The 23,381-nt window shown below is 41.6% G+C and overlaps 1 protein-coding gene across 1 annotated transcript; it reads right to left on the reverse strand.

The window, feature by feature from the left end:
* Positions 1-5,916: 5,916 nt before the first annotated feature.
* LOC124038114 (PDZ and LIM domain protein 1-like) lies at positions 5,917-22,342 on the reverse strand. The gene is made up of 7 exons (XM_046353585.1): positions 22,032-22,342; positions 19,909-20,060; positions 15,539-15,623; positions 14,466-14,653; positions 13,752-13,888; positions 12,690-12,804; positions 5,917-6,930 (listed from the first exon to the last, which is right to left on the reverse strand). The coding sequence occupies exons 1-7, from the start codon at positions 22,122-22,124 to the stop codon at positions 6,744-6,746; spliced, it is 957 nt and encodes a 318-aa protein (XP_046209541.1). The 5' UTR covers positions 22,125-22,342; the 3' UTR covers positions 5,917-6,743.
* Between the last annotated feature and the right edge of the window lie 1,039 nt (positions 22,343-23,381).

A 23,381-nucleotide genomic window follows, 5' to 3' on the forward strand; every position in this document is an offset into this window, starting at 1 on the left:
AGTCCCATGAGCTGAACATGCTACGTCACGTGAAAGTTAGTTTGCTTTCCATTGTATTTCTACAGACAATGGAATTCTCCGGTTGCAACATTATTAAAGATTTATGTTAAAAACATCCTAAAGATTGATTCTATACATCGTTTGACATGTTTTTACAGACTGTAACAGAACTTTTCGACTTTTCGTCTGCTTGCGCGTCATGAATTTGGATTACTGGACTGAACGCGCTAACAACAAGGAGGAATTTGGACATAAATGATGGACATTATCGAACAAAACAAACATTCATGAAGATCATCAAAGGTAAGTTCATATTTACAATGCTATTTCTGACTAATGTTGACTACCCAGCATGGAGGATATTTCTTTGGCTGTTTGGTCTCTGAGCGCCATACTCAGAGATTATTGAATGGTATGCTTTTTCCGTATAGTTTTTTGAAATCCTACACAGTGGTTGTATTAAGGAGAAGTTTATCTAAAGTTCCATGTATAATAGTTGTATCTTTCATCAATGTTTATTATGGGGGCTCTGGGTGTCTCCTCCACCACCCTGCCCTCATCCCTACAGGGCCAAACCGCTGGTACCCCTAGACACTTCTGACAATAGGTCTCTCACTTGGTCTCGATGGGCCCACAACTTCTCCTCAGTCAGCCTCTTCCTCCCATCCTTTTTGGCCGTCCAATCATCTTCTTGTCTCTATCTTGCATGGTCTTTATCTTTATGCTCTTTGGGCGCCTGAAGAGGGCACAGCAAGACATGTTTCTCCCTTGCTTTTAGAAACAACGGTGAGCACAATATCAAAACGGGGGTGTATTTGGGTTGTGCCACAGAGCATCATGTGTTGAGATGAACATGTTTCGATAAATGGTTGAACTAATTCCCATCTCATCATTATTGAAGTCTTATAAAGACGTGGTTATGAAACTCACAAGATATAACATAAGATTGGTGACTACTAAGTCTGAACCTACAGGAACTATTCTGTCTGGAGGAAGTCGGTTTTGACATGTTTAAAACTGTTATTTTCTGTGGTTTTAGTCTAGGCTAATGTTAGCACAGTGTATTGCTAGCAGAAGCAAGTGCATAGTCGAGCTAGCTAAGAGAGAGGGTTAGCCTCAGCAGAAAAGGTTTAGAGATGAACGCTGGAGCGGGAAAACAAAATGTTTGAAAAGGGAGGAATATACAGTGAGTAAAGGAAAGGACGTAATCAACTGTGAAGATGAACTGTGGAAATAAAAACTACTAAATGAGTGAACTTGAAGATAAAACATCAGTGAATTAAGTTCACATGACTGAGGAAAATATTGCCGTGGTTGAGGACTATATTAAAGTGAATGACAATCAGGAGCCTCTTGAGAAACAAAAAAAATTGCTGAAATATTTTGGAAACATTGAACAGTTGACAGTATTGAACAGTATTGAGCAGTGGAGCACATATACAGAATGGCTTGATTATTTTTGTTCTTGCAAATGACATTGATGAGGACAAAATTGTGCTTAAATGTTTTTGTGTTATGGGTCCAAAGACATATGATTTACTACACAATTTACTGGGGATATTGTGGAAATACTGAAAGGAACACAACCATTTCACCACAACCATTAGTTATTGCTAAAAGGTTCCACAGAAGAAATCAGGAAGAGGGAGAATCAGTGACAATGTTTGCTCCTGCGTTAAAGAAACTATCAGAGCACTGAGTTTAATAATGTTCTAAAGGACACCATTAGAGACACACTAGTACAGTTGAAGCCGGAAGTTTACATCCACCTTAGCCAAATACATTAAAATCAGTTTTTCACAATTCCTGACATTTAATCCTAATAAAAATTCCCTGTCTTAGGTCAGTTAGGATCACCACTTTATTTTAAGAATTTTAAATGTCAGAATAATAGTAGAGAGAATGATTTATTTAGCTTTTATTTCTTTCATTACATTCCCAGTGGGTCAGAAGTTCACATACACTCAATTGGTCTTTGGTAGCATTGCCTTTAAATTGTTTAACATGGTTCAAACGTTTTGGGTAGCCTTCCACAAGCTTCCCACAATAAGTTGGGTGAATTTTGTCCCATTCCTCCTGACAGAGCTGGTGTAACTGAGTCAGGTTTGTAAGGCCTCCTTGCTCGCACATGCTTTTTCAGTTCCGCCCACAAATTTTCTATGGGATAGAGGTCAGGGCTTTGTGATGGCCACTCCAATACCTTGACTTTGATGTCCTTAAGCCATTTTTCCACAACTTTGGAAGTATGCTTGGGATCATTGTCCATTTGGAAGACCCATTTGCGACCAAGCTTTAACTTCCTGACTGATGTCTTGAGATGTTGCTTCAATATATCTACATAATTTTCATTCCTCATGGTGCCATCTATTTTGTGAAGTGCACCAGTCCCTCCTGCAGCAAAGCACCCCCACAAAATTATGCTGCCACCCTGTGCTTCACGGTTGGGATGGTGTTCTTCGGCTTGCAAAACCCCCCTTTTCCCTCCAAACATAATGATGGTCATTATGGCCAAAGAGTTCTATTTTTGTTTCATCAGATCAGAGGACATTTCTCCAAAAAGTACGATCTTTGTCCCCATGTGCAGTGGCAAACCGTAGTCTGGCTTTTTTTATGACGGTTTTGGAGCAGTGGCTTCTTCCTTGCTGAGCGGCCTTTCAGGTTATGTTGATATAGGACTCGTTTTACTGTGGATATAGATACTTTTGTACCGGTTTCATCCAGCATCTTCACAAAGTCCTTTGCTGTTGTTCTGGGATTGATTTGAATTTTTCGCACCAAAGTACGATCATCTCTAGGAGACAGAAGGTGTCTCCTTCCTGAGTGGTATCATCGTGTTTATACTTGCATACTATTGTTTGTACAAATGAGCGTGGTACCTTCAGGCGTTTGGAAATTGCTCCCAAGGATGAACCAGACTTGTGGAGGTCTACAATTCTTTTTCTGAGGTCTTGGCTGATTTCATTTGATTTTCCCATGACGTCAAGCAAAGAGGCACTGAGATTGAAGATAGGCCTTGAAATACATCCACAGGTACACCTCCAATGGACTCAAATTATGTCAATTAGCCTATCAGAAGTTTCTAAAGCCATTACATCATTTTCTGCAATATTCCAAGCTGTTTAAAGGCACAGTTAACTTAGTGTATATATATTTCTGACCCACCGGAATTGTGATACAGGGAATTACAAGTTAAATAATCTGTCTGTAAACAATTGTTTGGAAAATTACTTGTGTCATGCACAAAGTAGATGTCCTAACCGACTTGCCAAAACTACAGTTTGTTAACAAGAAATTTTTGGAGTGGTTAAAAAACTAGTTTTAATGACTCCAACCTAAGTGTATGTAAACTTCCGACTTCAACTGTATGTGTGCTACGGAGTGAAGCTACACAAAAGAGACTATTGACAAAGTAATCTGACTTTGGCAAAAGCCATTGAAGTCAGTGTGTCCATGGCACTAGCTACTAAAGAGGCTCAGCAGTTGAGTTCATCAGGAAAACTGCACAGATTTGCAACTGAAAATCAGAGACAGGGAAATCAAGGCATATGCTTCTGCTATGGCAAAGCGGGACATCAGGGTAAGCTGGTGTAAGGACATAGCTTTCACTTTGAGGAAATTGAACAAAGCAGAAAGCAAATACGTACGAATAGAACGAGAAGCTCCAGGCATACTTTTTGGAGTATGTAAGTTTCACAAGTATCTGTATGGGAGTTCACCCTTCTTACATATCACCTTCTGCTCACTTTCTGCAAACAGAATGCAAAGGTCTGCCCTGTACCGACAGAATCAACCGTGAGTGGTCCAGAACTGTTGATGGGTGACACCCTGACCCAGCAGTCATCACCTAGGGGCTCACAGTCCCCTTCTCAGGACTGTTGTTCATAACGGGGACAATTTAAAGGAAGCCCCCCGAGGAAGTTGCCGCCACTATTTCTACGTAATTTCCTGTCCTAGAGATGAAATGTACGTTTAGGTTCCACCTCAGAAAAATATTGAAGGCTACATATACATATTCACAAATTGGGTGTAGACAAATAGGGCACTGACAGCTGTCAGTGTAGCTAGCTAGCTAGCATGCTAACCTTATCTAACTAGCTATCTTGCTAACCTTATCTAGCTAGCTAATGTTATCTGTTGTTGCCAGGTTATTTTTTTTTAACTACACCGTATTCAAAAGATTAGCCAGCTGGCTCTATGGCTGGTTCTGGAGATACATAGAGGACTCATCTTTGTAACTGTACCATGGGCAGCGCCATTAAGGCTATCTCCATTTTAAAGTAGTCCATTTTCTTTTTCATTTTTGGCTGATTGCTCCCAACTCATAGGAACCCCCACCCAGTTGGCTAGTTTAAAATGGTGGAAGCCCTTAATGGCAACTTCCATGCTAAAACAGGTTATATCCATGATGAGTCCTCTATCTATCTCTATGACAACTGGCACAACTCCAATATAAAGTTGCTTTTTTAAAGTTTCCAAAATGCCACGTGAGATCGCTTACAGTGAGCTCCAAAAGTATTGGGGCAATTACATTTTTTGTTGTTGTTTTGGCTTTGTACTCCAGCACTTTGGATTTTAAATTATACAATGACTATGAGGTTAAAGTTCAGACGGTCAGCTTTCATTTGAGGGTGTTTTCCATCCATTTCGGGTGAACTATCGGGTAAACTGTTTAGAAATTATAGAAATGTTTGTACATAGATCCATCTCCCCCATTTTATTGGACCAAATTTGCTTATGTGTATTAGAATAAGAAAAAGTTAAGTATTTGGTCCCATATTCATAGCACACAATGACTATATCAAGCTTTTGACACTACAAATTTGTTGGTTGCATTTGCTGTTTGTTTTGGTTGTGTTTCAGATTATTTTGTGCCCAAAGGAATGAATGGTAAATAATGTATTGTGTCATTCTGGAGTCACTTTTATTGTAAATAAGAATAAAATGTTTATAAACACTTCTACATTAATGTGGATACCTCCATGATTACAGATAATCCTGAATGAATCGTGAATAATGAGTGAGAAAATTAGAAATATCACACACCCCAAAAAATGCTAACCTCTACTGTTATTGTAGTGGTGAGAGGTTACCATGTCTTGGGGGTATAATATTTGTGCATTAATAAACAACAGCATGCTGAGGGGTGATAACATTCAAATAAAATCCAGCCCTGAAATGAAATCTGGGTTGAAAATGTATACATTCTTTAAAAATTACATGTCATATCATAGGAAAAGACACCACATTCACACGGATTTGCATGAAGTGGGCAGTTCAGATGGAACTTCAAGTCCAAATATAACATACTTCAACTAAAACAATGACTCGACTTAAAATCGTTGTGCAACATCATGGGTAACCTCTGGCCATAGTCTTTCAGCTCTAAAAAGTGGATATCTAATGGTGTGGGTGTTGAAGTAGGATGGGATATGTGGTGTATTGAGGTTATGCCGCAGAGCATCATGGGGGTTGTAGGTGTTGAGATGAGTGCGTTCAGATAAATGGTTGAACTAATTCCTGTATCCCATCCATCATTATTGTTTGTTATAAAACCCACAAGACAAAGGCACAAACCTGTTGTGACTATCACCATGCTTACATGATAGAATGAATGTCCTGTAACCTGATGTTATAAGTGACTTAACCAAATGGCCAATCTGTTACTGTTATCAATGCAATGTGTGTTTTCATAATTAAAGTCATCAAGTTTTAGTAAATGTAATAAAAACAGAAACAAGTAGTTCTAAATGTAGCTTTTTTGGGGGGGCTTTATAAATAAATTGTCCCCAAAATATTGTTGAAATTAAGATGAGCAGTGTACATATCAAATAAGCTAATATTTGACCTATAATGAAAAGTTAGCTCTAAAAACCCAACATTTAAGCACACTTGATGAACTAAACAAATGGTCATGTATTGAGAAAAAATATTTATTCAGTCATAATAACATTACATTGATAGGTGCAAAGTAATTTGGAAGACCAATGCAGCATTTCCGCTATGAAAAGATGGCGCTCAAAACATTAACAGTTTTGTTTATGATTCAGAAAATCCACCCAGAAGAACAGCTACCAGAAGCCTGGATCAAACCACTATGAATGAATCAAATCCAAGAACAGTCTGTAGCTACTGTATGTTCCTTGAAATATCCTTGGTCACAACCTGTTTGAGAAAATCTACTGTATTAACCCACTGATTAAATTGCAAATGTTTTGGATTCCTTGAATTCATACTAAACAACGTATGCCACACCAATTCATATTTTTGGTTACTAAATGTATAACATGTGCAAATTATTATTTGACAAATAGCAAACGTCATTAACATTGCATGGCTGGAAGTAAGTGTCCAGGCATAATAAAAAAACAGCATTTTACAATATAGCATTTTACAGTCTACGTGGTTTGAGCCATGAATGCTGATTGGCTGACAGCCGTGGTATATCAGACCGTATACCACGGATATGACAAAGATGTATTTTTACTGCTCTAATTACATTGGTAACCCGTTTATAATAGCAATAAGGCACGAAGGTATGTGGTATATGTCCAATATGGCCGTGTTGCGTCGTGCCCAAGACCAGCTCTTAGCCATGGTATATTGGCCATATACCACACCCCCTCGTGCCTTAATGCTTAAATGCGCCATCTTTAAAATGCTGGAATGTCTTGGGATGGTTTTCATGGCATCTTGGAGACACTAATAGGTCATGTGCAGTTTGAGGCAGTGTTCAATGAGCAGCTCTACTTGGGAAAGACAGTGACCACATCATAGCCTTCGGGTGGAGTCACTCGCTCACGTGCGTGTTTCTCACAGTAGATCTGGTCCTCCACGAAAAAATGTCCCTTCTGTTTCAGGTTGAGGTCGCAATCTGAGCAGGCGTAGCACTCGGGGTGACGGAACTTGTCCTGTAACTTGACTACCACCCCCCTGTGTATGGGAAAGAAGAGATCACATACTAAATGGTTAGGTTAAAAAAAAATCCAGAAAACTTATGAAAATCCTCTTCATAATGCATTATTTACACAGTTATAATGCTTCATGTGCATGTACTATAAAAGTATGACGTAGACGCTCCTAAATATCTAACTTTCATAAAGCATTATGAGAAGGCAGCATAATACCCCATGTAACAAAGTCTTATAATTCAGCAATAAGGCACGAGAGGGTGTGGTATATGGCCAATATACCACAGCTAAGGACAGTTCTCAGGCAAGACGCAACACGGAGTGCCTGGATACAGCCCTTAGTTGTGGTATATTGGCCATATAGCACGACCCCTGAGGTGCCTTATTGCTATTATAAACTGGTTACCAAGGTAATTAGAGCAGTAAAAAGCAATGTCATACCCGTGGTATATGGTCTGACATGTAAGATACCTGTAGCTCAGTTGGTAGAGCATGGCGCTTGTAACGCCAGGGTAGTGGGTTCGATCCCCGGGACCACCCATACGTAGAATGTATGCACACATGACTAAGTCGCTTTGGATAAAAGCGTCTGCTAAATGGCATATATATCATATATATAAAATGTAGCTGCTAACCTTGTGCAACAGCAAGCCTTTTCCTTTTTAGACAAAAATGAGTTATAAAAACGTTGTTTGGCAAATGTTGAACTTATAATATGGCTACTAATACTGAAAAGTCCAAGTATACAGATTTGACGATATTCTTGCAGAAAAACGTAATATGGATGCAAATGTCTCCTTCATGATTTGCCCAAATATACCTGGGTGACTTCACACTAAATGTCATGTAGTTCGCTCATACTTCAAGTTATCCGTCTGAAACTTTGCACATACACTGCTGCCATCTTGGGGACGAAAGCAGAACTACAACCAGAGAGATGGCTGGAAGTGGGACAGTTCTGTTGCATTTCAAAGATGGTGGTAGGAAAAAATGTTGTTTTTTTTCCTTTGTATTTTCTTCTAACAGATCTACTGTGTTATATTATCCTACATTCTACTTCCGGCGCCGACAGAGATGGCCTCCTCGCTTCGCGTTCCGAGGAAACTATGCGAAGCGGATCCTGTGTTCTGCCTTCCACCCAGGCCAAAGGAATGGATCCCAGCCTGCGACCAAAAACAACAACGTCGTAAAAGAGGCAAATGAAGCGGTCTTCTGGTCAGGCTCCGGAGACGGGCACATCGCGCACCACTCCCTAGCATACTACTCGCCAATGTCCAGTCTCTTGACAACAAGGTTGTTGAAATCCGAGCAAGGGTAGCATTCCAGAGGGACATCAGAGACTGTAACGTTCTTTGCTTCACGGAAACATGGCTCACTCAAGAGACTATAACGGAATCGGTGCAGCCAGCTGGTTTCTTCACGCATCACGATGACAGAAACAAACATCTTTCTGGTAAGAAGAGGGGCAGGGGCGTATGCCTTATGATTAACGAGGCGTGGTGTGATCACAACAACAAACAGGAACTCAAGTCCTTCTGTTCACCTAACTTAGAATTCCTCACAATCTCGACCACATTATCTACCAAGGGAATACTCTTCGATTATAATCACAGCCGTATATATTCCCCCCCAAGCAGACACATCGATGGCCCTGAACTAACTTTATTTGACTCTTTGCAAACTGGAAACCACATATCCTGATGCTGCATTCATTGCAGCTGGGGATTTTAACAAGGCTAATCTGAAAACAAGACTCCCTAAATTGTATCAGCATATCGATTGAGCAACCAGGGCTGGTAAAACCTTGGATCATTGCTATTCTAACTTTCCTAACCTCCTTTCGGAAAAGCTGACCACGACTCCATTTTGTTGCTCCCTGCCTACAGACAGAAACTAAAACAAGAAGCTCCCGCGCTCAGGTATGTTCAACACTGGTCCGACCAATCTGATTCTACGCTTCCAGACTGCTTCGATCACGTGGACTGGGATATGTTCCACATTGCTTCCAACAACAACCTTGATGAAGACGCTGATTCGGTGAGCAAGTTCATTAGAAAGTGCATCGACAATGTCGTTCCCATAGCAACGATTAAAACATTCCCAAACCAGACACCGTGGATTGATGGTAGCATTCACGTGAAACTGAAAGCGCAAACCACTGCTTTTAACCAGGGCAAGGTGACCGGAAACATGACCGAATACAAACAGTGTAGCTATTCCCTCCGCAAGGCAATCAAACAAGCTAAGCGTCAGTATAGAGACAAAGCAGTCACAATTCAACGGCTCAGACACAAGAGGTACGTGGCAGGGTCTTACAATCAATCACGGATTACAAAAAGAATTCCAGCCCCGTCACAAACCAGGATGTCTTGCTCCAAGACCGACTAAATAACTTTTTTGCCCGCTTTGAGGACAATACAGTGCCACTGACATGGCCCGCAACCAAAACCTGCGGACTCTCCTTCACTGCAGCCGACGTGAGTAAAACTTTTAAACGTGTAAACCCTCGCAAGGCTACAGGCCCAGACGGCATCCCCAGCCACATCCTCAGAGCATGCGCAGACCAGCTGGCTGGTGTGTATATGGACATATTCAATCAATCCTTATCCCAGTCTGCTGTTCCCACATGCTTCAAGAGGGCCACCTGTCCCTGTTCCCAAGAAAGCTAAGGTAACTGAGCTAAACAACTACCGCCCCGTCGCACTCACTTCCGTCATCATGAAGTGCTTTGAGAGCCTAGTCATATCACCTCCACCCTACCTGACACCCTAGACCCACTCCAATTTGCTTACCGCCCAAATAGGTCCACAGACAACGCTCTCCTGTACTCCCTGTTCACCCACGATTGCGTGGCCATGCACGCCTCCAACTCAATCATCAAGTTTGCGGACGACACTATAGTGGTAGGCTTGATTACCAACAACGAGACGGCCTACAGGGAGGAGGTGAGGGCCCCCGGAGTGTGGTGTCAGGAAAATAACCTCACACTCAACGTCAACAAAACTAAGGAGATGATTGTGGACTTCAGGAAACAGCAGAGGGAGCACCCCCCTATCCACATCGATGGGACAGTAGTGGAGAGGATAGTAAATTAAGTTCCTCGGCGTACACATCACGGACAAACTGAATTGCTCCACCCACACAGCGTCGTGAAGAAGGCACAGCAGCGCCTCTTCAACCTCAGGAGGCTGAAGAAATTTGGCTTGTCACCAAAAGCACACAAACTTCTACAGATGCACAATCGAGAGCATCCTGTCGGGCTGTATCACCGCCTGGTACGGCAACTGCTCCGCCCACAACCGTGAGGCTCTCCAGTGGGTAGTGAGGTCTGCACAACGCATCACCCGGGGCAAACTACCTGCCCTCTAGCACACCTGCCACAGGCCATAAAGATCATCAAGGACAACAACCACCCGAGCCACTGCCTGTTCACCCCTCTATCATCCAAAAGGCGAGGTCAATACAGGTGCATCAAAGCAAGGACAGAGAGACTGAAAAGCAGCTTCTATCTCAAGGCCATCAGACTGTTAAACAGCCACCACTAACATTGAGTGGCTGCTGCCAACACACTGACTCAACTCAAGCCACTTTAATAATGGGAACTGATGGAAATTGATGTAAAATATATCACTAGCCAGTTTACACAATGCTACTTAATATAATGTTTACAAACCCTACATTACTCATCTCATATGTATATACTGTACTCAATACCATTTACTGCATCTTCCCTACACCGTTCTGTACCATCACTCATTCATATATCTTTATGTACATATTCTTTATCCCCTTTACACTTGTGTGTATAAGGTAGTAGTTTTGGAATTGTTAGGTTAGATTACTCGTTGGTTATTACTGCATTGTCGGAACTAGAAGCACAAGCATTTTGCTACACCCGCATTAACATTTGCTAACCATGTGTATATGACAAATACATTTGATTTGATTACATTCAATTCACATTTCCACTTCAAAGTGTTTCCTTTCAAATGTCACCAAGAATATTTTTATTTTATTTATTTTACCTTTATTTAACCAGGCAAGTCAGTTAAGAACACATTCTTATTTTCAATGACGGCAGTGGGTTAACTGCCTGTTCAGGGGCAGAACGACAGATTTGTACCTTGTCAGCTCGGGGGTTTGAACTCGCAACCTTCCGGTTACTAGTCCAACGCTCTAACCACTAGGCTACGCTGCCGATATGCATATCCTTCCTTCAGGGTTTGAGCTACAGACAGTTATATTTGGGTATGTCATTTTAGGCAAAAATGGAAAAGGGGGGTATCCCTATTAACGGCAGGTCATGTGCAAAAAAGCCACTTCAGAGCAACAACAAAAAATCAGATCTGAGCATTCAGATTTAGGTCGCATATGAAACGTTGTAATCGCATCAGGTTTAAGAACCACATATGAATGTGGAATAAATCACAACTAAAAAGATCAGATTCCATGTGGTTTTTGCTGTTTACACGTTTGGGGGAAGAAAAAAAAAATCAAATATGCCAATAAATCGGAATTTGCTGCCTGTGTAAACGCAGCCTACGCGACAGGGAGCTCTATTTTAACAAACCTAACACAATGGTCAATCTAATCACTGTCAGTCTAAGTACTGGTGGTAGCGATATAGGTTCGGGGGTGTGTCAGAAATATTTTAGCTATTTTCACAGGCGGTATTGGAAGCGCAATAGCTGGCGCTAGAGTGAAAGTGCTGGGTTTTGATGAATAAACAAGTTGTAGATGTGACAAGGGCTTGGCCACTCACTGGCCTATCAAGGCACTGCATGGCTTAATACTGCATGTGTTCATCTCAAGTTCAGTAGGTTATTGACAGTCTTTGCACGGTCATCAACTCCAATTCTGCTGGGGGCATGGAATAGTCTTGTCCTAGTCCACTGCGGATGCTACTACAGTTTAATAAATAGCATAGGCTACATTAACGAGTGATCGCAACAGTAATAAAACAATTTTAAAAATCATCCAGTGTTTGCTTGGTGTTGACAGTCAACATTGAAATTGGCTTGAACTAGCCTTCATTAAAGTAGGGTAAGTGTACCTACAGGAAAATAACAAATGTATCTAAATTCGAGAGTCACCGAAGATGTCCACTCACTGTTTTGTTGCTGCCAAACTTGAGCTTTTAATGAAGCTTTGATGATTAAGATTTATTTCAAAGGGGTCTCACAAGCCAAACCCATTATCAACCGTCTTGGCGAATGCATTGGGCAACACCCCTTCTTGAGAAGAGAGGAGGCTTTGCTTGTTTTTTAATCCAATGAAATGGGGACTAAACAAGTCATGTTTCTAAATACGAGGTTTACGGGCACTAAATCTCTCGTTCCATGTGCATTATGCATCACTGCTGGATAGGCCATGCTTCCGCTGTCAACATCCATGCAATAACTAATTGCGTTACCGCTAAGCTCAGCTTTCAGTTGGTCTGAAATATCCCACCAGTGCATACTGAAATTGGCACTTTTGGGGCACGTTTTTAAGGACACACCTCAGATATGCCCACCACAGCGCAAGCAAGTATGTAACAGGTAAATGACCAATCCTGGCGCTAGCGTTTGAAGCTAGAAGAAATTGCAAAGGAGCCTGTGTTTGACAATTATGCGGGCTTCACGCCAGCCGAAAGTAGAGCCCAGGGCCTGTGTTCAACAAGCATCTTAGAGTAGGAGTGCTGATCTTTGAACTCCTCGTCAAATCACTGTTAGCAAAATGAAAAGTTTACAACATTATCATGAGATCACGATTGTTTGACTAATCATACGTTATACTTACACAATCCCTGATCCACATTTTTCACAGATTGGTAACTTGTCTGCATGTCTCACTGTTGAAACAATTTTTGTGGCAGGCGCTTTCACACTCTTAAAACCAGAGGTCTTATCAGGATCTGCAATCAAGAGAAGACACACGTTATCATGTTTTGTTAAGCCACAACACTGCCATTAAATATTTGGAAAACCCTGTAAAATATGACAAAGGCTCTTAAGAAAAAAGATTCTCTGGTCTGATGAAACCAAGATTGAACTCTTTGGCCTGAATACCAAGCGTCACATCTGGAGGAAACCAGGCACCGCTCATCACCTGGCCAATACTATGCCTACGGTGCAGCATGGTGGTGGCAGCATCATGCTATGGGGATGAACAGAGCAAAATAATAACGGATCCTTGAAAACCTGCTCCAAAGTGCACAGGACCTCAGATTGGGGCCAGGTTCACATTCCAACAGGACAACAACCCTAAGCACAGAGCCAATACAATGCAGGAGTGGCTTCAGGACAAGTCTCTGAATGTCCTTGAGTGGCCCAGCCAGAGCCTGGACTTGAACGAGATCAAACATCTCTGGAAAGACCTGAAAATAGCTTTGTAGCGGCGCTCCCCATCCAACCTGACAGAAATTGAGAGGATCTGCAGAGAAAATGGGAGATACTCTCCAAATACAGGTGTGACAAGCTTGTAGCGTCACACCCAAGAAGACTTGAGGCTGTATTCGCTGCCAAAGGTGCTTTACTGAGTAAAGGGTCTGAATACCGGTGCGAACCGGTGCGCCTGGCACTTACTACCATACCTTGTTTAAAAGGCAATTAAATAGTTTGTTTTGCCCCTTCACCCTCTCTGAATGGCACAAACTATCCAGTGTTTCAAGGCTTAAAAATCCTTATTTAACCTGTCTTCTCCCCTTCATCTACACTGATTGGTGGATTTAAGTGACATCAATAAGGGATCATAGCTTACAACTGGATTCACCTGGCCAGTCTGTCATGGAAAGAGCAGGTGTCCTTAATGTTTTGGACACTCAGTGTAAAATATCAGCAGCATGTGTGTGTGAATAAGTACCTGACTCCAGAATATCCTGCAGCACTTTGAATGAAGCTGACTGTCGAGGAGGCTCATCAGCCTCTTGGTTTTCCTTCAGCATTTTGTAGACCTCAGAGTCTGCCACTATTGGTGGTAGAATACCGGACGGATCTGAGCTGAAAAACAAATTACCACAATCAATACAATGAGTCCAATAGTACACAAGCACAGTCAAATCAAGGACAAACAAATGATGATGATGGCGATGGGGCCTCACACATGGCTATGTTTCCTTGAGCAACAGCTGAAGTTCAGTTTGACTTACTGTAACACATACCGTAAGCATTTAACACGTGAAAATGCAGTACATTCTGCGACAGTAAGACACGTCACTTGAAAACCAATAGCTCCCTGAAATATCAGCATTGACCCTTTTCGCACTAATCTCTTTTGACTCATCACATATGTTGCCGTTACGGTTTATTATCCATCCAGTTGCCTAGTCACTTTATCCCTACCTACATATCTACCTTGTATCCCTGCACATTGACTCTGTACTGGTACCCCGGGTATATAGCCAAGTTATCTTTACTCATTGTGTATTTATTGCTGGTGTTCTCTTTTTTTTCTCTCTCTACATTGTTGGAAAGAGCCCATACGTAAGCATTTCACTGTTAGTCTACACCAATTGTTTTACGAAGCATGCGACAAATGCAAAAGACGTTATCATAACCAGCTGGGATAGATCCTTACACGGTGCTGGGCTCATTAGCAGCAGTGCCGATGGTTTTCACGCCATCCACAGTCGCGTTGAAGTCCTTGATATTCTCTGAGGAGTACAGACCGGCAGGGTTGTTGTACTGATTGGTTACCACCTTGGGGCCGAACCCAGCGAATGGCAGGGCGCTCCTGTTGTGGGCGGAACCTATGTGTTTCACCTCCTGCAAGTTGTAGCCAGGGATACAGAAAGTAACGCGTACTGGGAAAAAAAATAGTATATTCTAAATATAACTCAACTTTCAATGCCATCGCTCACACGCATGCCTTGATAAAAATAGTATGACAGTTACTTGACTAATTTGTGGATATTAGAGGTAAAGAATAGCATTGTCAAAAGGTTATTTTGGGTAACCCCTTAATATCATAATAGTGGTAAACAAGGGGCCGCCAAAGACAAAATATGGTGACATGCAAGCACACCATTACCGTACGCAGTCAGTGAAAACAAAATACCTTAAAATCTAGCTCATGCTCCATGCATATTTTCACAAAGACATAACAATAGAAAAAAACTGGCAATTTGGCACACTGGCAGTGGCGCCACACAACAAATAAATGCATCACACTGCTTATCCAATGAAATTATTTAGAGGGGCGAGTTACCCGAAGGCTTTGTAAGCACACCAGTGCCATGTTTTGCTAATTCACTCACACACCGTTACTCTCACATCTCAGGGGTGTGTGGCTGGGTTGTCAATAAAGAGAGAAATAAAGTGGGCCATTACATGGGCCATTACATTCTGGAAGCTCACCCCATTTAAAACAGCTTGAATGCATAAAACATTTTTTTTATGTATTCTGTGATCAAAATGCACTAGGTTTGTGACATCCCTGAAAGCTGTGGAGGACTGACAAAGCACATGCTTCCTACATTAATTCACACTTGTCTCAATTTTCTTGCATCAGAACTTGGCTGATAAAACTCTGGTCTCCTAGGAAATAATCTGTTGAGAAGTAAACAATGACAGGGACATACCCATAAGTCAACTTAATGCCTAATTTCCTAATGCTATCTTTGAGTGAGGTAGGATGTAAGGCAGACGTACCTGCGGCTTAGATGCAAGATTCATCTTGTAAGAGTTGGTCTTTCCTTCCTCAGAAGAGAGCGGTGACCACATTTTAGATTCAGATCTAAAAAGACAGTCAAACACAGTATTCAGACTTGCAATAAACAATATTCAGACATACAACTAACAATACTCAGACTTGCAATGAATAGAGATATCCAAAATATAATAAAAATGAGTACAGATCAGTCCTCAAATGTGTTGATGGGACAACAACCATTTCTAAATAACTATTTTGAGAAAGCAGCACTTCACAACAGAGTTATGCCATGTTATAAAACTACGTTTGGTTGATAGCCGTTAGTTATTCACTAACTCCAAAATGCCATAATTACATTAAGAATTAACTCCAACTCCCCCAGAAAAAAAAGCATCTCGACATCATTTCCCCGTGTTTCTTGCCTAGTATTTTGTTTGGTACAGGCGGGGGGGGGGGGGGGGGTTAATATAATCCTCTCGCTGTGTGCCTATCCAACATGTTTCAAGTTTTATTTGCAATCTCCATGCATACGAATGTGACGAGACTGACAGCTTCTCTGATCCTGATCTCGGGATCATTATAATGGAAATGAAGGGAAGAAAAAAAAAGGAAACGCACATACTTTGCTATCATTTCAGCTGCTTAATGCGATTGTGTTTGCTTGATAACTAGCCAACTAAAGCTAAGGAGGAGAAGTAATGTTAGTTTAGCTATCCTCCATAAATATTTTATTGACAATCAGCTGGTTGTTTACCATTTATTAAATCTTTAATTAAGTTCTTGTCTGCCATCATTGAACCGCTACATGCCAATGATTTGTTTAGCATTGCAATGTGGAATTCATAGAATGAACAACTGGTGGAAGGATCAAATAAAACATATGTACTCATTCAAATAATGCTAATGAAAACGTTTTTTTATTATGTTGCCAACCATTTTATAAAAGGAATAGATGGGTTAGCTGACAAGTCACGATAACGATGTGTGCGTTTCCATAGGGCAGATGTCAGCATGTTTTTGTGATTCTGGATGGCCAGATTGCTAGCAAAAATGCCAAGAAACTGATTTGTGGGGAATCGTCAGTGGCTCACTTCAGAACTTTTCATCTTGTTCTTTATAGCATGTCTTGTTTTGAGGTGTTTTGACTGATTTCATGTCAATGCTAATATGACCAATTTTTAAAATTTTATTTGCTAGCTAGCTAACCAACGACTAATGATGTATTTGAGAGACGATGCTCATTGTGCAAATGTATGTTTTCAATAAACATTGGGAGACGAAATAACTAACATGTTGTCAACAATCTAAGCCAACCCAGTCTGATTTTCCCCATAGTAGCGCACGCATCAGATTTGTTGCTAAACAACCAACCCAAAGGCATGAGAACCTGGGAATTATCATGTGATGACTCCCTCCAGGAAGATAGCTCTAATGAAGATGGCAGCATCGCAACTAGCATCTAGGAATCTTTGCAGTATTTTCTTTTTTTATGTACTATTTTTTACATTATTAGCTCAGGAAATGTTGTGTCATTACATACAACCGGGAAGAACTATTGGATATTAGAGAAGCGATAACTCACCAGAACTACCAGCATAACTGCAAGGAATAAGACTTCCCTGGAGCAGATACTTTGTTCACTCTTCCCAGAGCAATTTCACTTATTCCAACCCACCCCCTCCCCCCCAAAAAAAGGCAGCGGAGGAGAGGCACTCGAGGTGGCCTGCTGGTTCGACTTAGGGGGCGCGCACACCACCTACCGCTTCAGAGTACATTATTCCCTAATGTTCAGTCTTTGGATAACAAAGTTGATGAGCTTAGAGCAGGAATTTCATTCCAGAGACACATCGGGGCCTGTAAGATACTTTGTTTCATGAAAACATGGCTCTCTCGGGATACTCTGTCGGAGTCAGTAAAGCCAGCAGGATTCTCTGTACATCTCGCAGACAGGAATAAATATCTCTCCGGGAAACAGAAGGGCGTGTTTCATGATTAACGACTCATGGTGCAATTCTAGGAACTCAAGTTATATTGTTCACCCAACCTAGAACACCTCACAATCAAATGCTGACCATATTATCGCCCAAGAGAATCCTCCTCAGTCATTGCCACAGCCGTTTTACACCCCCCCTCAAGCCGATACCACGACGGCCCTAAAAAGATCTTTACTGGACTTTATGCAAACTGGAAACCACATATCAGGAGGCTGCATTTATTGTAGCTGGGGATTTTAACTAAGCAAATTTGAGGACAAGGCTGCCAAAGTTCTATCAACAGATCGACTGTACTACTCATGCTGCTAAGACTCTTGTAAGCACTTCCCGAATGCTTACAAGGCCTTCCCACGCCCTCCTTTCGGCAAAATTCATCACGACTTCATCTTGCTCATCCCTTCCCATTAGGCAGAAACTCAAACAGGAAGTACCCGTGCTAAGAACTATTCAACGCTGGTCGGACCTATCGGAATCCACACTTCAGGATTGTTTTGATCACGTGGACTGGGATATGTTCCGGGGTAGCTTGCGAAAATAATCTAGACGCATACACGGATACAGTGACTGAGTTAATAAGGAAGTGTATAGGAGATGTAGTACCCACTGTGACAATTAAAACCTACCTTAACCAGAAACCATGGATAGGTGGTAGCATTCACGCCAAAACTGAAAGAGCGAAACACCGCATTTAACCATGGCAAGGTGACTGGGAATATGGCAGAATACAAACAATGTAGTTTAGTAGGCATATTCAATCTCTCCTTATCCCAGTCTGCTGTCCCCACATGCTTCAAGACGACCACTATTGTTCCTGTCCCCAAGAAGGCAGAGGTAACTGAATTTAATGACAATCGCCCCGTAGCACTCACCACTGTCATCATGAAGTGCTTTGAGACTAGTCAAGGATCATATCACCTCTACCTTACCTGCCACCCTAGACCCACTTCAATTTGCTTACCGCCCCAATATATCCACAGACGATGCAATCGCCATCAATCTGCACACTGCCCTATCCCATCTGGACAAGAGAAATACCTATGTAAGAATGCTGTTTATTGACTATAACTCCGCATTCAACACCTTAGTACCCTCCAAGCTCATGATTAAGCTCGAGGCCCTGGGTCTGAATCCCACCCTGAATAACTGGGCCCTGGACTTCCTGACGGGCCGCCACCAGGTGGTGAACGTAGGAAACATCACCTCCACTCTACTGACCCTCAACACTGGGGCCCCAACAAGGCTGCGTGCTCAGCCTCCTCCTGTACTCCCTGTTCACCCATGACTCCGTGGCCAAGCAAGCCTCCAACTCAATCATCAAGTTTACAGATGACAACAGTAGTAGAGTTGATTACCAACGATGATGAGACAGCCTACAGGGATGAGGCGAGGGCTCTGGGAGTGTGGTGCCTGGAAAACAACCTCTCACTCATCAACAAAACAAAAGGAGATAATTGTGGACTTCAGGTAACAGAGGGTGCGCACCCCCCCCCCCCACCCCCACCCCACCCTCCAGGACACTTACAGCACCCAATGTCACAGGAAGGCCAAAAAGATTATCAAGGACATCAACCACCCGAGCCACTGCCTGTTCACCCTGCTATCATCCAAAATGTGATGTCCGTACAGCTGCATCACAGCTGGGACCGAGAGACTGAAAAACAGCTTCTATCACAAGGCCATCAGACTGTTAAACAGCCATCACTAGCACATTAGAGGCTGCTGCCTATAGGCATAGACTAGAAATCACTGGCCACTTTAAGGATTGGAACACTAGTCACTTTAATAATGCTTACATATCTGGTATTACTCATCTCATATGCATATACTGTATTCCGCTCTGACATCGCTCATCCATATCTGTATCTCGTCTTAATTCATTCCTACTTAGATTTGTGTGTATTGGCTATATGTTGTGTAATTTGTTAGATTCATTACTTGTTAGATATTACTGCTGCACTGTCGGAGCTAGAAGCCCAAGCATTTCACTACACCAGAAATAACATCTGCTAATCATGTGTATGTGACCAATAAAATGTGATTTGATTTCCCAAAGGCTGTTTCCCACTTTTGCCTTAGGTTTAAGAACAGCCCTTAGGCATTAGAGATCACACGATAATCCCCGGGTTCTCATGCCTTATTGCTTAAAACACTTACATGAAGTTGGTACATCAATAGTTAAGCTCAGACCTAAACAAATCCAAGGTGGACCCTCCCTCCCCCTTTAACAATTTGAACCACACAAATCTGTATCCCTTACATATAACTACATCAGGTGTAAAATATTCTGTACTTTTGCTGAGTTGGACCATGACTCAGTGCTTTTTAAACCCATCTGAGTCTATGGAAAACTGCAACATGTCCATGCAACTCCCTACCTGTCAATAGAAAGGACTATTTCCTCTAAGCAGCCCTTGACCTTGTTCTGTGCCTGCAGGTGAGACATGTTCTCAGTGGGCTCTCCATCTATGGCCAGGATCTGATCCCCGATACACAGATTGGCCTGTGCAGCCCTACTGCCATTAGTGACCTGAAACATACAGTACATCATAATCATCAGCATCAACATACTTATCAAAATTGGAACGGAGTATTCTGGGATTAATCTATGACATTTCAGGAGGACAAGGATCCTTTGTCCCATGGCAGGTTGTTATGTGGTAAACATGGGTGCAGTTGTCAGAAATAATTTGTAACACATGATAAGTATCATGGTGACTAAGAATTCTAAAGGATGTCTTTGAGAAATGTAAGAAATAGCAAGAATCTGTTTCACAAACACACCCATGGTTGGGTAGGTTAGGTTATTTTCTAAATGTAATCCGTTACTAGTTTCCTGTCCAAAATACTAATCATAAAAGGTTACTTTAGTATTACCCAAAAGTTTGCATTACTTTTCCTATAAGAGGCATTTGAAGACGACAAAAATAATCCATCAAACGTGTTTGGTTTTGGCGTTTTTCGTCATGAATCTTGTTCTGGAGGCAGCTCTGCAGTGGTCACTAGCTGACACAGCCACAAATTCATAAAATCTGCTTTTAAACCTAACCCCACTGCTAACCCTAATGCCTAACCTTAGAATGATACAAAAAAGCTTTTTTTTATTTAGCCAATTTTGACTTTCCAACTGACCTATCTGGTGGAAATCGCCCAGTTCTGCCACAAGAACAAGACTCATCCCAATAAAAGTCAACCTGTGAGTCATCATAGTGGACTGATTTGTGGCCAGACTTGCTTGCTCAGGTAGAATTTGTTTTTACATTTGTGCTATTTTTTCAATACTGAATTGAATGTCATTGACAAAACAGGTGTCATAATGTATTTTTCTGCAAAATTCTTTCAGAATTCAAAAGTAATCCAATAAATAATCAAAAATGTTCAAAAGTATCAATAATCTGATTACAATAGGTTTTGTTGGTAAATGAACAATTAAATCATACTTTTTTTGTAATCAGATGACATGTAATCAGTTACTCCCCAAACTTGAACAAACCTAACCATATTGTTTGTGGTCAAAGATCAGAGTTTACATAGCTGTCATTCATTTGGTTGCATCTACAACACTTCAATGGGTTCATGTCCTTTATACTTAAGCCCTCAATATATTTTGCCAGTGTTTCCTCAATATGTACTTCTGAGACAACCATATGTGCCCAGCGTTGAGAACAAATATTGACATTTTAGTCATTTATCAGACAGAGTGATTTACAGTATCAATTAGGATTAAGTGCCTTGCTCAATGGCACAGTGGCAGATGTGTCACCTAGTCTGCCCAGGGATTCGAACCAGCAACCTTAACTGCTAGACTACCTGCCACCCAAATATTATTTACTTTGGGAATATACAGAGCAGTTCAGTGCTATGAAAATCTAGGAGAAACACTGCAGTCTCAAGGGATGTGATGTCTTGCTCTTCAGTTTTTCTGTGGGTGTCAGAGTAGACAATCCATAGGTTAAGGCTGTACATTGCAATATGAATGCCAATATGCACAATAGGCTGGACAGTGAGAATTTCCCACAGTCAAAGTAAGAGCTACAACGCTAATATTTGTTTAAACTCTTTAAAGTTATGTTCTGTGGGTGTCACGGGGTTACAAGTTCAAACCCCCGAGCTGACAAGGTACAAATCTGTCGTTCTGCCCCTGAACAGGCAGTTAACAAACTGTTCCTAGGCCGTCATTGAAAATAAGAATTTGTTCTTTAATTGACTTGCCTAGTTAAATAAAGGTCAAATAAATAAATGTAGGCTATTCGTGCGCTCTAACCAGCAGACAGCACTGTTGGCTAAAACGCACTTGGCAAAACACCCACTATATGATTCAATAACAAAAACATGTGAGAAAAAAACATCAGTAGAGTTAAATGTGATGGAAACACCTTAAAATTAGATTTTTTTTTCGGTACATGAGAATTTAACCGCAACATGTATGTATATGCGCCACCGGACAAGGTCAGATGCAGTTACATTGTAACAAAAGTGACAGATTCTCTGAAACACTTACCCGCGAGATAGTCAAGGGTTGTTCAAAATCTTTCCCACCAACTAGACGGAATCCCCAAGGTCCAGGACCTTGCACGACAACTTGTAGAGGCATAGCCTACTTCCAAACTGGCCGAAACCGACTTATAAAATAACAATTCTGTTACAGCCTGTCAGATATGATATGTGTTATCAAAATGAACACACTTCGAGGAGGCTACTTTGTAGGAAAGGAAAGGAAAGGAAAGGAAAGGGGCGGTTACTGTGGCAAAGCTGAGCGAATAGTTTTGGAAGTTTACACGCTGATAAGTGCAGATCTCCTAAATTTGTTCAAGGATGCACGATAACGTCGTCACACTATATGCAACTTTACCATTTATGGGTGAGCCATATCACAGGATGTGGGATGTGCCACTCCCATAATTTTAATTCCTGCCATTCACTCCACTTAGTAGGCTACTGCCGACAAACTGAAACATGTCCCCGTGAGTGTAGGCCTCATATGGATACTGTATTCTACTCTACTGTATTTTAGTCAATGCCACTCCGATATTACTCGTCCTAATATTTATATATTAAAATAAAATAAAATGTTATTTGTCATATGTGCCAAATACAACAGGTAAATGCTTACAGGTAAATGCTTACTTACAAACCCTTAATCAACAATGAAGTTTTAAGAAAAATACAAAACAATTAGAAATAAAGTAACAAATAATTAAAGAGCAGCAGGAAAATAACAATAGTGAGGCTATATACAGGGGTTACCGGTACAGAGTAGGAAAAGGCACCGGTTAGTCGAGGTGATTGAGGTAATATATGAGAATGGGGGCTCGTTCAGTCCTCCTTTTCCTGTAGTTCACAATCATCTCCTTTGTCTTGATCACATTGAGGGAGAGGTTGTTGTCCTGGCACCACACAGCCAGCATCTTCCCTATATGCTGTCTTGTCGTTGTTGGTGATCAGGCCTACAACTGTTGTGTCATCGGCAAACTTAATGATGGCATGGGAGTCGTGCCTGGCCGTGCATTCATGAGTGAAAGATTCCTTGATGCCCTTCCAGACTCCGTCTGCCTACCCAAGGACGCCAGAGGACAAAAATCAGTTAACCACCTAACTGAGGATCTCAATTTAATCTTGCGCAATACCCTAGATGCAGTTGCACCCCTAAAAACTAAAAACATTTATCATAAGAAACTAGCTCCCTGGTACACAGAAAATACCCGAGCTCTGAAGCAAGCTAACAGCAAATTGGAACGGAAATGGTGCCACACCAAACTGGAAGTCTTCCGACTAGCTTGGAAAGACGGTACCGTGCAGTACCGAAGAGCTGCAAACTTTCTACTATTAAACTCGGACAAAACAGAGATGC

The sequence above is a fragment of the Oncorhynchus gorbuscha genome, linkage group LG06 (genome assembly GCF_021184085.1).
Source record: "Oncorhynchus gorbuscha isolate QuinsamMale2020 ecotype Even-year linkage group LG06, OgorEven_v1.0, whole genome shotgun sequence".
NCBI lineage: Eukaryota > Metazoa > Chordata > Actinopteri > Salmoniformes > Salmonidae > Oncorhynchus > Oncorhynchus gorbuscha.

What these genes read in the sequence shown, in the direction of transcription:
- LOC124038114 (XM_046353585.1), bottom strand. Translation starts at nt 22,124, where the DNA reads ATGCCTCTACAAGTTGTCGTGCAAGGTCCTGGACCTTGGGGATTCCGT. An exon ending in ATAGTCCTTTCTATTGACAG is followed by an intron (nt 15,624 to 19,908) that starts GTAGGGAGTTGC and finishes CTGTCTTTTTAG; the next exon opens with ATCTGAATCTAAAATGTGGT. An exon ending in GCAGGATATTCTGGAGTCAG is followed by an intron (nt 12,805 to 13,751) that starts GTACTTATTCAC and finishes TCTTGATTGCAG; the next exon opens with ATCCTGATAAGACCTCTGGT.